The sequence below is a fragment of the Zalophus californianus genome, chromosome 9, assembly GCF_009762305.2.
Source record: "Zalophus californianus isolate mZalCal1 chromosome 9, mZalCal1.pri.v2, whole genome shotgun sequence".
Classification (NCBI taxonomy): Eukaryota; Metazoa; Chordata; class Mammalia; order Carnivora; family Otariidae; genus Zalophus; species Zalophus californianus.
In genome coordinates this window covers 69,203,530-69,217,242 of record NC_045603.1, presented here as the reverse complement: position 1 = coordinate 69,217,242, position 13,713 = coordinate 69,203,530, and the positions used below count along the sequence as shown (strand labels likewise).

The window sequence follows — 13,713 nt, the reverse complement described above, 5'->3', positions numbered from 1 at the left end:
TCGGGCTCTCCACTCAGTGGGGAGTCTGTTTCTCCCCCTGACCCTCCCCCCTCTCATGTGCTCTCTCTCTCTCTCAAGTAAATAAAATCTTAAAATAAAAGAAAAGAAAATTTTCTTACCTTAACATTTTCTATTGCCTCCAAAATTCTCTCCCTCAGGTTTGAAGAATCATTTATTTGGTTTCTTAAATTTCTGATGGTAATATCAAAGTGATTTCCCTTGAGCTGACCGAGTCTAAGGGAATCATCTACAGATCGAATATTAAACACATTCATTCTTTTCTTTTCGATTTCTTTTTCAATATTTTTCAACCTATAAATGATAAATCATATAGACTCATTAAATCTTACATTTAAAAATTAATATAAGGTTTACATGATAGTTGCTAGACAACCACTTATATCAGAACACTAAAAATTTTTTTGGAATTCAAAAGGCAATGCTATTTCAACAAATGTGCACTAAAAAACCCATTACTATAGGATTATATTAACAGAGTTATTTTATGACCTGAAATAATTCAATCATTTAAAATCCGCCACCTCTCAAAGTTTGTCTTAAAACTACCTACATTTTCAGTGTAAATTTAAGACATAACACTATTTAGAAGATAATCATATTATTAAGGCAGGATGTGCTGCTCAATAAGCCTTTAATCAATTAATTACTATTGATAGGGAGGTTAACATGCTCCTAGTGTTCTGAGTTTTTAATCTCCCATTTATTTATTTAATGCAATAAGAAAGTAAAGTTCTATCTTATAAAGTAATGTCATATTACCTCTCTGGAGTCACTTTTCTAACAACCATTGCTTGATAGGTGATGGCTTTCTTGTCTTTTAGGCCTGCATAACTAAAATCTGAAGGAATCACACCAAGTTTGATAGCTAAAAAACCAAGTGCTTCAAACATTTCCAGATTTTCTTTTCGTAGGGTAAAGGCTGAAACAAACAAACAAAAATCCCAGATTACACACACACACACACACACACACACACACACACACACACAGCTATGACACATCAACTACATTCTTAGTAGACTAACAGATTAATATAATGAATCAAATTTTTAATGTAAGTATTTTTTAACAAGATATAAAATCAGTGTCTTAGATTTCAGCAGTCATTTGAAAAATGCTAATTGGCTCAGGAAAGGCTTATACAAAAAACATCTAAATCCCTTACTTTGGCATTTATATCTGACCCCGGTCTCTCTTTTCAGTCTCCGCACGTATATCCTGTATGACACAGAGAATGGCTCAGGATCCATGGATGGACTAGAGCCTTCCACAGCTTTGTAGTTTCTCACATTTGAATCCCTCTGTTTAAAATGTGTTCTTCCATTTTACTTGCCATACTTGTATTTATTCTTCATGATCCAACAGCAGCAGCAGTTCTCCCTTAAGCTCTTCCCAGGTTCCCGAGACTGAATGCTCCTAAAGCAGGGATCATGTTTGTTTTCTCAACTGTTATACCCACAGCCTAACACACACTAACTATTCAAATAATTGCTGAATGAATAAATAAACTCCACAAGGTGATTACACAAAATTGCATGTCTCCACAAGTTGTCATTATCAATATCATAACACTTGCCACTATGCATTATAATTTCTCTCTTTACGTTTGCCCACCCCATAAACTGGGAGTTCCAGGCGAGTGAACCAATAGATAAAACGGCACTTGCTTTGTGGTAGGTGCTTAAAATGTCTACTAGATGACAGGGTGGGAGTGAGATTGGAAAGGTAGGGAGAAGGAACAAGCCCAGTACCAACTACCACCAAAGAAGTTCCCAATATGCTGGCCTATAAACCAGCCAGCACTGATAATAACAAAATACCACAACCCACAGTTCACAATGTTTACATATAAGATACATCAAACTACTGCCCTTTTCCCTCTACTCATGAAAAGGAAATTCAGGGTTTTTTGTAGAATAATTTATATTTTGTTCAACTGCTGTAATTGTCATCCGCAGCTACAAGGGTGTCCCCAAATAGTGAATCCTCTACGAAAAATGAACATTAAACATAAACGCTGATTCAGGAAGTAGAAGGATGTGAAATGTATATATGTATCTATCTATCCATCTATGAATATATAAAATAGCTAAACAAGTGCTTATAATAACCACATTTTAGAATATCAAAAGTTGTTTAAAAGAATGGGGAAGATCTATATATTTATATCTTCATATGAATAACCTCTAGAAACATGAAAACAGCAGGTTTCAAAAATATACACAGTGCATATAATTTATGTGAAAAGTGTTAAAATCTCTAATGCAATGTTGTATATTTTCAATGTTTGAATTTTTACAAGAAAAATATTTTTTACTTGCTATGTTTAAGAATTGTTAAAGTATAAACAAACAGCTATAATTTCTGAAGAATATTCAAGCACTATCCATTACTTTCTAGATTTATTTTTACCACTAAGGCCATTATTTTTTGTACTATCATACAGCTCCCCAGATTTCCCCAAATTTTCTATTATAGCAGTGATAAGTTAAATGTACCATGACCTCTGTTATTGTTAAAGAACTGATAAAAAGAGGTACAAGAAAGGAGAGAATCATACAAGCTAAATCTATGTGCGAAATCTCAATTTGTTCTTTACACTTTCAGGATATCTTAACCAAATAGATTCAAATATAAAACTCTGATTCCAGGACAGCTATTTATATCACTTGTTTCAAATAAAATGAAATTAAAAGCCCATATTTAAAATATAGAGAAATAATAACTTCAGAATATCAGCTTTCGTCATGATAGGATTTAATTACAAAGTTTAAATAAAATGATTTCAGAAGATGTGCTAGGCTAAGGATATAATGGTCAATAAAACAAAAATGATCCCTGCCTTGGAAGCATTTAATCTTAGGAGGCTGAAAAGAATTTGAGGAAGTGTTGCTGCTCTGGGAGTTTAAAGAATGAAAAGAAGTATGGCAAACAGCCAAAGCAGTAAGATCAAAATATCAAATATTTCAATATTTGTAGGATTTGTGGGACTCTATTATTTTATGGGGCCTATAATGTTCTCCCTTTTCCAACTATATACCTGTGTGAAGCTGTTTTGTTCTTTTGATTCAATCAAAATGAGAAATTCCAAAAGACTGAATGCAAGAACAGATATGAGAATCAAGCTGACTTTTATTAAGTCAGATATTAGAAAGATCTGCAGAACTATAAAACAATGCCTGTTACTAATTTTTAGTTGAAAAATATCATTATTTTTCATTAGAAATTGTTTTCATGTTAATAGTAATAGGTTACTTTAAACAAATTCATATTTTTAGATTTTCTGGGGTTTTTTTAATTGAAGTATGGCTGACACACAATATTACCTTAGTTTCATATATACAACATGGTGGTTCAACAATTTCTCTGTTTTAATAGGTTAGATATCAATAGGTAATAACCACACAAATAAAAGTTGTTTGGGGTCTACAATAACTTATAAGAGCTATACTCTTCAGGTATCCTAGAACCAAAACTTTTGAGAGTCCATTAAGAATAATGTGAAAAAATATAGGTAGTCCCTCAGATATACCAAATCTGTGGAACTAGACAGAAGTCACTAAGGTATCTTAAGAGTAAAAGAAATGCAAAATTTGGTCAGCTGTTGCAGTGGGCTGGCTAGGTGTTACAAACTTTTCAAAGTAGACCAGGGAACGGTTCTACATAGAAGAAGGCCAAGAAACCAATCCATAAAAGTTTTAAAGTTCATGTTTTTGATAAGTGGAGTTTGATATGTCAAATCTGCCCATGACAATCTGGGCATGTCACTCACTAGTTTTGTTTATTTTTTTAAGATTTTATTTATTTATTTGACAGAGAGAGAGACACAGCGAGAGAGGGAACACAAGCAGGGGGAGCAGGAGAGGGAGAAGCAGGCTTCCCGCGGAGTGGGGAGCCCGACGTGGGGCTTGATCCCAGGACCCTACGATCACGACCTGAGCTGAAGGCAAACGCTTAACGACTGAACCACCTAGGCGCCCCGCTATTGACTAGTTGTTAAGCAAGCTCAGGCATGTAGGAAGGAACCCTTCAAATTGTCTGAAATTATATCATTTGTTGCTGGTTAGCCTTAGTGCATAAGCATTTTTTTCATTTGCGATGATTTAGAACTTAAAATTCGAGTATTTAGGAGAATCAAATCCATGATTTCAGTATTTGTGTTAATGAATCTGTATCTTATATACTTGGAATGTTTAAGAGAATGAGACCTAATTCTAATTATAAATGTCTAACTGATTTAAATTTGTCTTTTTACATTGAAATCTCACTGTTAGTAAATAATATGCGAACACACAGGAAAACTTAAAGGCCACCAAATTTATACTTTTAATTTATAAGAATTATAACATTTTCTTGATTACTTGGAAAAAGTAATTTTTTTTTCATATGAGTTATTTTTGTTCTTATAAAAGGTTGGCTTGTGCAAAATCTGGGCTAGGGATACTTTACCTTGGTCTTTTTCTTTGTTCTTGGACTTGTAGATATCCCAATATCTCCATACGATTCTCTGGTGAACCATCAGTTCCTCCCCTTAATAAATCCCTCCAATTATTCATAGTTTTTGTAAAACTAATTTAAACTAATACATAAAAAGTTTCCAGTTTTTAGTTCATTAATTCAAATTAATACTGTTAGAATTTCAAGTAGTTTAAAACCTATAACTGCTTAAATAACTTATCAGCAATTCTCCCTTGCACATTTAAAGCTACTTTTGTTTTTCCTTCAAAATAGATTTATCTGTTACCATTTACTGCATGCCTCATGTGTCAAGTGCTGTACTAGCAGCTCTCTCATATAAGGCAAGTCACATACCAGACAGAAATTTTCAGGAGAGAAGACACCAACATTTGAATAACTATTATATATTAAAATTTTCATTAATTATTTCATTTAATCATTAGAATATCATTGTGAATTAGGCTTTACTATTACCCCATTTTTTAAAGTACAACCAAAAGTTACAAATTGTTAAGTAATTTGCCCGTGGTATTATTTTTTTCCAGCTTTACATTTGTGGAAACTAAGTCTTTTTTTATTTTTTTAAAGATCTTATTTATTTATTTGATGGAGAGACAAAGGGCACATGTAGGCAGAGCAGCAGGCAGAGGGGGAGGGAGAAGCAGGCTCCCCGCTGAGCAGGGATCCCAGGATCCCAGGATCACGACCTGAGCCCAAGGCAGCTGTCCAACTGACTGAGCCACCAAGGCGCCCCAGAAACTAAGTCTTAAAGAGATTTATTTTTTTATTTTTTTTAAAGATTTTATTTATTTATTTGAGAGAGAGAGAATGAGAGACAGAACGCATGAGAGGGAAGAGGGTCAGAGGGAGAAGCAGACCCCCGGCTTAGCAGGGAGCCCGATGTGGGACTTGATCCCGGGACTCCAGGATCATGACCTGAGCCAAAGGCAGTCGCTTAACCAACTGAGCCACCCAGGCGCCCAGTCTTAAAGAGATTTAAAAGTTCATAAATCTTTATACGAACTGAAGTCATAATATAAAATGAAACCCACATAGATTCAAGGTCTAATCTCTTCATTTATACCACAGAGTCCCTACACAGTACAATCCTGTTTCTGTGCCACATGCAATCTGTGCAAATTTGGGATGCTGCTTTCATCCTAAAAGCTTTGCTATATAAGGCCAATATTTCTGATGAACATAGATGCCAAAATCCTCATCAATATCCTAGAAAACCAAATCCAAAAACATTCATTAAAAAAAATCATTCACCACAATCAAGTGGGATTTATTCGTGAGTTGCAAGCACCGTTCAATATTCACAAACTAATCAAAGTGATACATCACATCAATAAGAAAATGGATAAGAACCATATAATCATTTCAAGAGACACAGAAAAAGCATTTGACAAAGTACAACATCCATGCATGATAAAAATCCTCAACAAAGTAGGTTTAGAGGGAACACACTTCAACATAAAAAAGGCCATATATGAAAAACCCACAGCTAACATCATTCTTTTTTTTTTTTAAAGATTTTTATTTATTTATTTGAGAGAGAAACAGACAAACAGCATGAGAGGGAGAGGGTCAGAAGGAGAAGCAGGCTCCCTGCTGAGCCGGGAGCCCGATGTGGGACTCGATCCCAGGACTCGGGGATCATGACCTGAGCCAAAGGCAGTCGCTTAACTAACTGAGCCACCCAGGCGCCCACTAACATCATTCTTAATGGGAAAGAACTGACAGCCTTTCCCCTAAGGTCAGGAATGAGACAAGGATGTCCACTCTCACCACTTTTTCTCAACATAGTAGTGGAAGTCCTAGCCACAGCAATCAAATAACAAAAAGAAATAAAAGGCATCCAAACTGGTAAAGAAGAAGTAAAACTTTCATTCTTTGCAGATGACATGATAATATATATAGAACACCTGAAAGACTCCACCAAAAACCTGCTAGAACTCATAAACAGATTCATTAAAGTCACAGGATACAAAATCAATGCACAGAAATCTGCGGCATCCCTATGCACCAATAATGAAGCAGTAGAAAGAGAAATTAAGAAAACAATCCCATTTACAATTGCACTAAAAATAATAAGATACCTATGAATAAACCTAACCAAAGAGGTGAAAGACCTGTATTCTGAAAACTATAAAACACTGATGAAAGAAATTGAAGATGACACAAAATGGAAAGACAATCTGTGCTCATGGATTATAAGAACAAACACTGTTAAAATGTCTATTCTACCCAAAGCAATCTGCACATTTAATGAAATCCCTATCAAAATATCAACAGCATTTTTCACAGAACTAATCCTAAAGTTTGTAGGGAACCAAAGACCCTGAAGAGCCAAAGCAATCTTAAAAAAAAAAAAAAAAAACTGGAGGCAACACAATTCCAGACTTCCAAGTTATATTACAAAGCTGTAGGAATCAAAACAGTATGGAACTGACACAAAAATAGAAACATAGGTCAATGGAATGGAATAGAAAACCCAGAAATGAACCCACAGTTATATGGTCAATTAATCTTCAACAAAGCAGGAAAGACTATCCAATGGGAAAAAGACAGTCTCTTCAACAAGTGGTGTTGGAAAAACTGGACAGCTACATGCAAAAGAATGAAACTGGACCACTTTCTTACACCATATACAAAAATAAATTCAAAATGGATGAAAAACCTAAATCTGAGACCTGAAACCATAAAAATCCTAGGAAAGAGCATAGGCGATAATTTCTCTGACATCAATTGTAACAACTTTTTTCTAGATAGGTCCCCTGAGGTAAGGGAAACAAAAGCAAAAATAAACTACTGGCACTACATTAGAATAAAAAGCTTCTGCACAGCAAAGAAAACAATCAACAAAACTAAAAGGCAACCTATGGAATGGGAGAAGATATTTGCTAATGACGTATCTGATAAAGGTCTAGGAACCAAAATATATAAAGAACTGATACAACTCAACACCCAGAAAACAAATAATCCAATTTAACAATGTGAAGAAGACACACAAACAGACATTTCTCCAAAGAAGACAAACAGATGTGTGCCTGGGTTGCTCAGTCAGTTAAGCATCCAACTCTTGATCTCAGCTCCCAGTCTTGGTCTCAGGGTCATGAGTTCAAGCTCTGTGGAGTGTATCAAACAAAAACAAAAGAAAAGAAAAGAAAAGAAAAAAGAAAAGAAAGGAAAGGAAAGGAAAGGAAAGGAAAGGAAAAGAAAAGAAAAGAAAAGAAAAGAAAAGAAAAGAAAAGAAAAGAAAAGAAAAGAAAAGGAAAAGAAAAAGAAGACAACAATGATGATGACAATATCCAGCTGGCCAACAGACACATGAAAAGATGAAAAATGTTCACCATCACTTATCATCAGGGAAATGCCAATCAAAACTACAATGAGATATCACCTCATACCTGTCAGATTAGCTAAATTCAACAACACAAGAAACAACAGATGTTGGCGAGGATGTGGAGAAAAAGGAACCCTCTTGCACTGTTGGAGTAGCCACCGTGGAAAACAGTATGGAGTTTCCTCAAAGAGTTAAGAATAAAACTACCCTATGATCCAGCAATCTCACTACTGGGTATTTACCCAAAGAAAAGAAAAATAATTCAAAGGGATACATGCACCCCTACATTTATAGCTGCATTATTTACAATAGCCAAGATATGGAAGCAACACAAGTGTCCACTGATGGACTGATGAATGGATCAAGAGGTTGCATATACATGCAATGGAATATTACCCAGCCATAAAAAAGAATGAAATCGTGCCATTTGCAGTGACATGGATGGTGTTAGAGTAATGCTAAGTGAAATAAGCCAGTCAGAGAAAGATACATACCATATGATTTCACTCATATGTGGAATTTAAGAAATAAATGAGCAAAGGGGGGGAAAAGAGAGAGACAAACGAAGAAACACTCTTAACTATAGAGAACAAACTGCTGGTTACCAGAGGGGAGGTTGGTGGGGGATGGGTGAAATAGATGATGGGAATTAAGGAGAGCACTTGTCATGATGAGCACTGGGTGATTAAAATAAAAACTTAAAAATAAATAAAATGTGTTTAACCAGAAAAAAAAAAAAAAAAAGCTTTGTTGTATCTATAAAAAAGACCATCCAAAAAACTTCCCGTCCTTCATGTAGGATATAGGCCAATTAAACCTGGTCAGCCAAACTTGTAGAACAAGATTTCCTAAGTTCCATCCAGGCCTAGGAATTGAATATATCTGCTAAAACAGTGATTTTCAAAATGTGGTCCCCAGACCGAGTAAAAAAAGCATCACCTGGGAATTTCTGAAAGCCCTGGCCCAAACCTTCTAAATCAGAAACTCTGAGAATAGGGCTCAGAAATCTGTTTAACAAGCCCTTTTGGTGATTTTTAATGCATGTTAAAGTTTGAGCACCTCTTCTCTAAAAGAGTAACCGAACAAAGAGGGAGCTCCTTGTAAGGAGGCTCTTTACCTTGGGTACTGAAGTTCAATTGTTTAGAAAAAAAGGTGTTCTCTTCACTTTCTCAAGCAAAGCAGACATATTCTACTTGTCTCAGTGCTTAATTTTAATTAAAATAACTTCAAAAATATGAAATCAAGATTTATCTCCAGTAAAACTTATTAAACACAAAGTAACTCCTTCAACTTTATACATTTTTGACTATGTTAACTATAAGCACTGTGTTAACCATATTTTTGATTAATAAGGTTAATTCGTAAAATCAGTGTCATTCGAAAGGCCTTAGCTTCCACTAAAAACTAGACCCAAATATTTTTTCCGACATCCCTCTGGTTAAGTCTATTTAATTCATTTGAAATTATTCATCTTTCACACAATTTTAACTAACTTTATCAACGAAAATGGTAATGATTTATTACATTACCTGTGTATATAACTTTTTGATCCCGGCATTCAAAAAGAGACCTTTTCCTGTGCTTGTGTGTTTTTTCCCGAAATCTTACTGTTATCGCTACATTTGGATTACCGGCATTGTAACTGAGTTCAGGGAAAGATTTGGTTTCCACAAGGTTTCCAAACTTTTTGTTGACAAAATGGTGGACAGCTTTTCTGTGGTCTTTGTTTGTGTCAGGTTTAAAGGTAAATTTGGAATTTTCTTTCCTTGCATCCAAATATTTAAAAAAGTCAAATGCTTCTTCTTCAGATACCAAGTGACAGAGTTCCTTATACTCAAGATTTGGTTTTACAACAATCTCACTGTTTTTACCAACAGTTATTAAAAAGGGGAATTTCTGCCTAACAGCACTATGCAAAATAGCCCTCTGGTTTTTGTCAAGGATTCTGCCTAATGAGAATTCAGGAGATGATCCAATTAGCTCAGTTTTAGAATTCCACTTCTCTTTTATATCACAGGCAAAGTGATTCAGTAATTCGTTAGTTTTTTCATCTAACAAGTTGCCTAAAACATCAACTTTTTCTTCTTTGCCTTTGGAAGTTCCATCATTTTTTTCCATCACTTCTTTTTCTGAAGCAGACTCATCAGTCTTGATGTCAGTCAGATTTTGGTCATCATAAGAGCACCCAGTGACAATATTGACTTCTTGGTTGCTTCCCTCTTTAAAGGATAAATTTTGAAAATCAAGTTTTGTTTTTTTGGCAAAATTATTTGGCTCAGGTAGTACTTTACTGATCCATTCATTGGTGGCTTTATTAACTAACTGTCCCTGTTCATCAATCTCTGTAACAACAAAGTCACTTGGTGAGCTTTTTATAGTGCCATGAAATCCAACATGATCAGTAATGAAACACAAAGAACTAAACCTGACTCTAAAATCTGTATCCTCTTCCATTCTTAAATAAAAATGCCTACAAAAGAAAGAAAGAGGCAGTTACCAGAAAGAAAAGTTATGGATAACAAAAAAGAAATGTATTTGCAGGACTTATCTTTCTTTCTCCCTTTCAATCCTGAGCTCCCTTAAGAGACATTAGCAATTTATTTCTACATATCATGTGTATTTTGACCCTTCTATACCAAGATGAATTAACAGGCAATCTTTTCCGGTATAACTGATGATTTGCAACTTCACTCTTCACCCACTCCAAGCTTCTATCCATTATCCAGGATTAAAATGGATCAGTTTCAAGTTTACTTTAAAAAATACCACTTGTAGACCCACAAAGAAAAGACCAGAACACAGGACTTAATGATTTGTCTAAATCCCATCCCTGAAAATTTCCAGCTAATTCCGGAGATTTTGTGGCTAGATTTTTATATATTAGCTGTTGGAGATGAGAGAAGGGACCAGAAGACAAGAAAAAATAGTCCAAATTGATAGATAAATGAAGTTCTAAAAACCAACCTGCAATTTGATTATGCTTCAAAATTAATTAATTTAACTTAAATTAATCCTGAACCTTAAACCTTCTTGAAAACCCAGTTATAAACTTTTACAGATACAAACTTTTGATGTTGACCCACAGGAAAATTCCAACCATGCTACTGGCATCAGAGAGAAAAAAAACTTTTCAGATCTTCTTGAAGCAGTAGATAAGAGAATAATCCTCTGAAGAAGCCTTTATTCATTCTTCACACAGCCTATGGCTACCATACCAAACAGAGCTACATGAAAGACAAAATGCCCAGGGACCACATACTACTCACATATAACCACTCTCTAGGTAATTCATCATCATCTGAACCTTCATCCCATTTCTACAATGTATTCTACTAATCTGAACCAATTTAGTAAACTTCCCCCGGGATCATGCCACGTAGAAATCACAGCAGAGTCTCTGTAGCCTAATTTCCTAGACTACATAAGGATATGTTTATTTCCTCCACTCCTTAATTTCCTGCACAGTCTCCTCAGTTTCTTGTCATAACTGAAACCTGGTTATTTCCCTTCGCTGATGCTTCTCTAGTCCTCTCAGTGAAGGCTATTTTTCCCTTCACACCCACCTAACTTAGGACCTGGAGGATGTAAATATGTTCTATTTGCCACTGCTCCAAACCATTTCTCCCTCCTCTACCTGCCCCAAATCCCAACTCCTTTGAGGTTCATGCAATCAGGCTTTACCATCTGCCGGCATCCTCTCTTTGGTCCCCAGAAGACTCCTCTTCATTCACTGATGATTTTAACACCTCCCTCAATGTCTTCCTACCCAGCATGACTTCCATGTCCATCTATATGCATCATCTACTTAAGACCACAGTCCCTCGATTCCTTGATCTCAACCTCAACCCACTTCCACGCCATCTTGGTCATAACCTTGACTTTCTCATCACCAAAAATTACATCAACTTTAAGCATCTGGCTCTCTGATTACTCTTGCCGTCCTTCCATCATTTAGTACTCCCATCTTAGAAATTCTTATACATTGTGAAGGCCTCTAATCTGCTTCTACTTAACTAGTCCACTATTGTCCATTCTCCACATGGCCAGAATGATGATTTGAAAGGTAAATTAAATCATATCCCAATCCTCTTTAAAACTGCTAATCACATTGATAATGAAATCCAAATTACTTACCCTGGCTTCCAAAGACTTCTAAGATTCTGGACTCTATCTAGTCTCTAAATTTATCTTGTACCCTTTCCCCATTACCCACTATACTCCAACTACACTGGCCTTCTTCAATTCCTTTGTGTTAACTCTTCCCGCTGATTAGTCATTCCTCAATCACATCCTCATAGAGGTCATCCCTGACTAATAATGTAACCAACAAGACACTCTCTTCCCCCAAACCCTACTCAACTTTCTGCACAGTATTTCTATCTAATAATTTTATTATTTATGGTATATCTCTCCCAACTAGAATCTTAGCTCTATGGGAGCAAGTGCCTTGTCTGCCCAATTCACTGATTACCTCACATTTAAAACAGTGTCGGGCGCCTGGGTGGCTCAGATGGTTAAGCGTCTGCCTTCGGCTCAGGTCATGATCCCAGGGTCCTGGGAACAAGTCCCGCATCAGGCTCCCTGCTCCTTGGGAGACTGCTTCTCCCTCTGCCTCTCTCTCTCTCTCTCTGTCTCTCATGAATAAATAAATAAAAAGTTTTAAAAAAATAAAACAGTGTCAAGCACATAGTAAGCATGCAATCAATACTGACTGAAAAAATGAATAAATGAAACAACTACTACAAAATAAGAGCTCTAAGAGTAAAAAGGAAGAAAAAAGGGATCATTTTTGCCTATGATAATCAGAGAAAGCATAATACAAGAAGTGGCCATTTAAGTCTTCAAAACGATTCAAGACATTGAATAAGGTAGAGACATATCATAAGTACGTACAAACAAAATATACAATGTGTTAGGGGAAATTGAACAGCCCAGACACAAGAGCAATAGGAGAAAAAGTTTTGTAGTACAGCTCTGTAAAATACAGCTCAGATTAGAGCCAAACTGCCAGACAGTGAATGCCCTACCAAGAACTTAGAATCCCTTGAGTGGTCAACATATAGCTACTGGAGGAGTTTGAGTAGAAAAATGACACAATCCAAAAAGATGTTTTAGTAAGATGAATGATGGCACTGATCAGATGAATGTGATGAAGAATTCCAAAAGTTGGAAAGCAATGTGATCAAGAGCAGTTTTAGGATTGTCCTTGTAAAGAATAATGATGTACTCTTTCCCCAGTAGAAGGAAGAAGATAGGAAGACATTCTACTACTGGGTTCGCTAGAACACCTTGGGAAGAACGTAATGTTCAGGGAATTACAACGAGCATCTTAGTAAAAGAGTGGAACTGAGCTGGACGGAGCCAAGGAGTCCACGTGGAGTTAAACACAAATAGGCAGTATTCCTAGACAGCAGATTTCTTGACAAGGGTACGGGGCGGAGAGGAGTGGGTAGTTTGGCTGACCCGAGGTTGGGGAATTGTTGGTTGAGGGCAGATTTGGGGAGATGTTAGAAATGCAGCAGCTAGCGTTTTTCCCTCATGCTCTTCCTTCAAATGCCAACGCTCAGCTACAGTCACTCCTATTTGCTTTCTGTCACCAATTCTCAGAACTAAAGTCTCTGGCGGGGCTGCTTCTGGTGCATCAGAAGTACCCCTAGCACAGCCAATGGCTCCACCTGCTTCTTCTCCCTCCACTACCCCCGCCTGTCCCAACGCCGATACTAGCCCATGTCCCCTTCCTCTTGCAGGCAAAAAACCGGGGTCCCAAAGCTAATCTCATCACTGGCCCCCAAAGAAGCCCCCCATCTTGCAAGAAGTTCGACCCGGTCTACCTCACGTCCAGGTTAAGGAATTCCTTGGCACAATGCTGTGCGCATGTCCGGAAG

General features: G+C 36.4%; 1 protein-coding gene across 7 annotated transcripts in view; it reads right to left on the bottom strand.

Annotated features, from left to right (window-relative positions):
- Positions 1–13,713, bottom strand: part of PUS7L (pseudouridine synthase 7 like) — a 29,711-nt gene that overhangs the window by 15,478 nt on the left and 520 nt on the right. The window contains exons 1-5 of one of the 7 annotated variants that reach the window (XM_027593978.2): positions 13,660–13,691; positions 9,358–10,298; positions 4,471–4,551; positions 781–940; positions 120–312 (exon numbers count right to left, since the gene is read on the bottom strand). In XM_027593978.2, the coding sequence (XP_027449779.2) occupies positions 120–312; positions 781–940; positions 4,471–4,551; positions 9,358–10,282 (1,359 nt within the window). In that variant the 5' untranslated portion in view covers positions 10,283–10,298; positions 13,660–13,691. The other 6 variants (XM_027593979.2, XM_027593974.2, XM_027593977.2 and 3 more) reach the window with 6 other exon arrangements.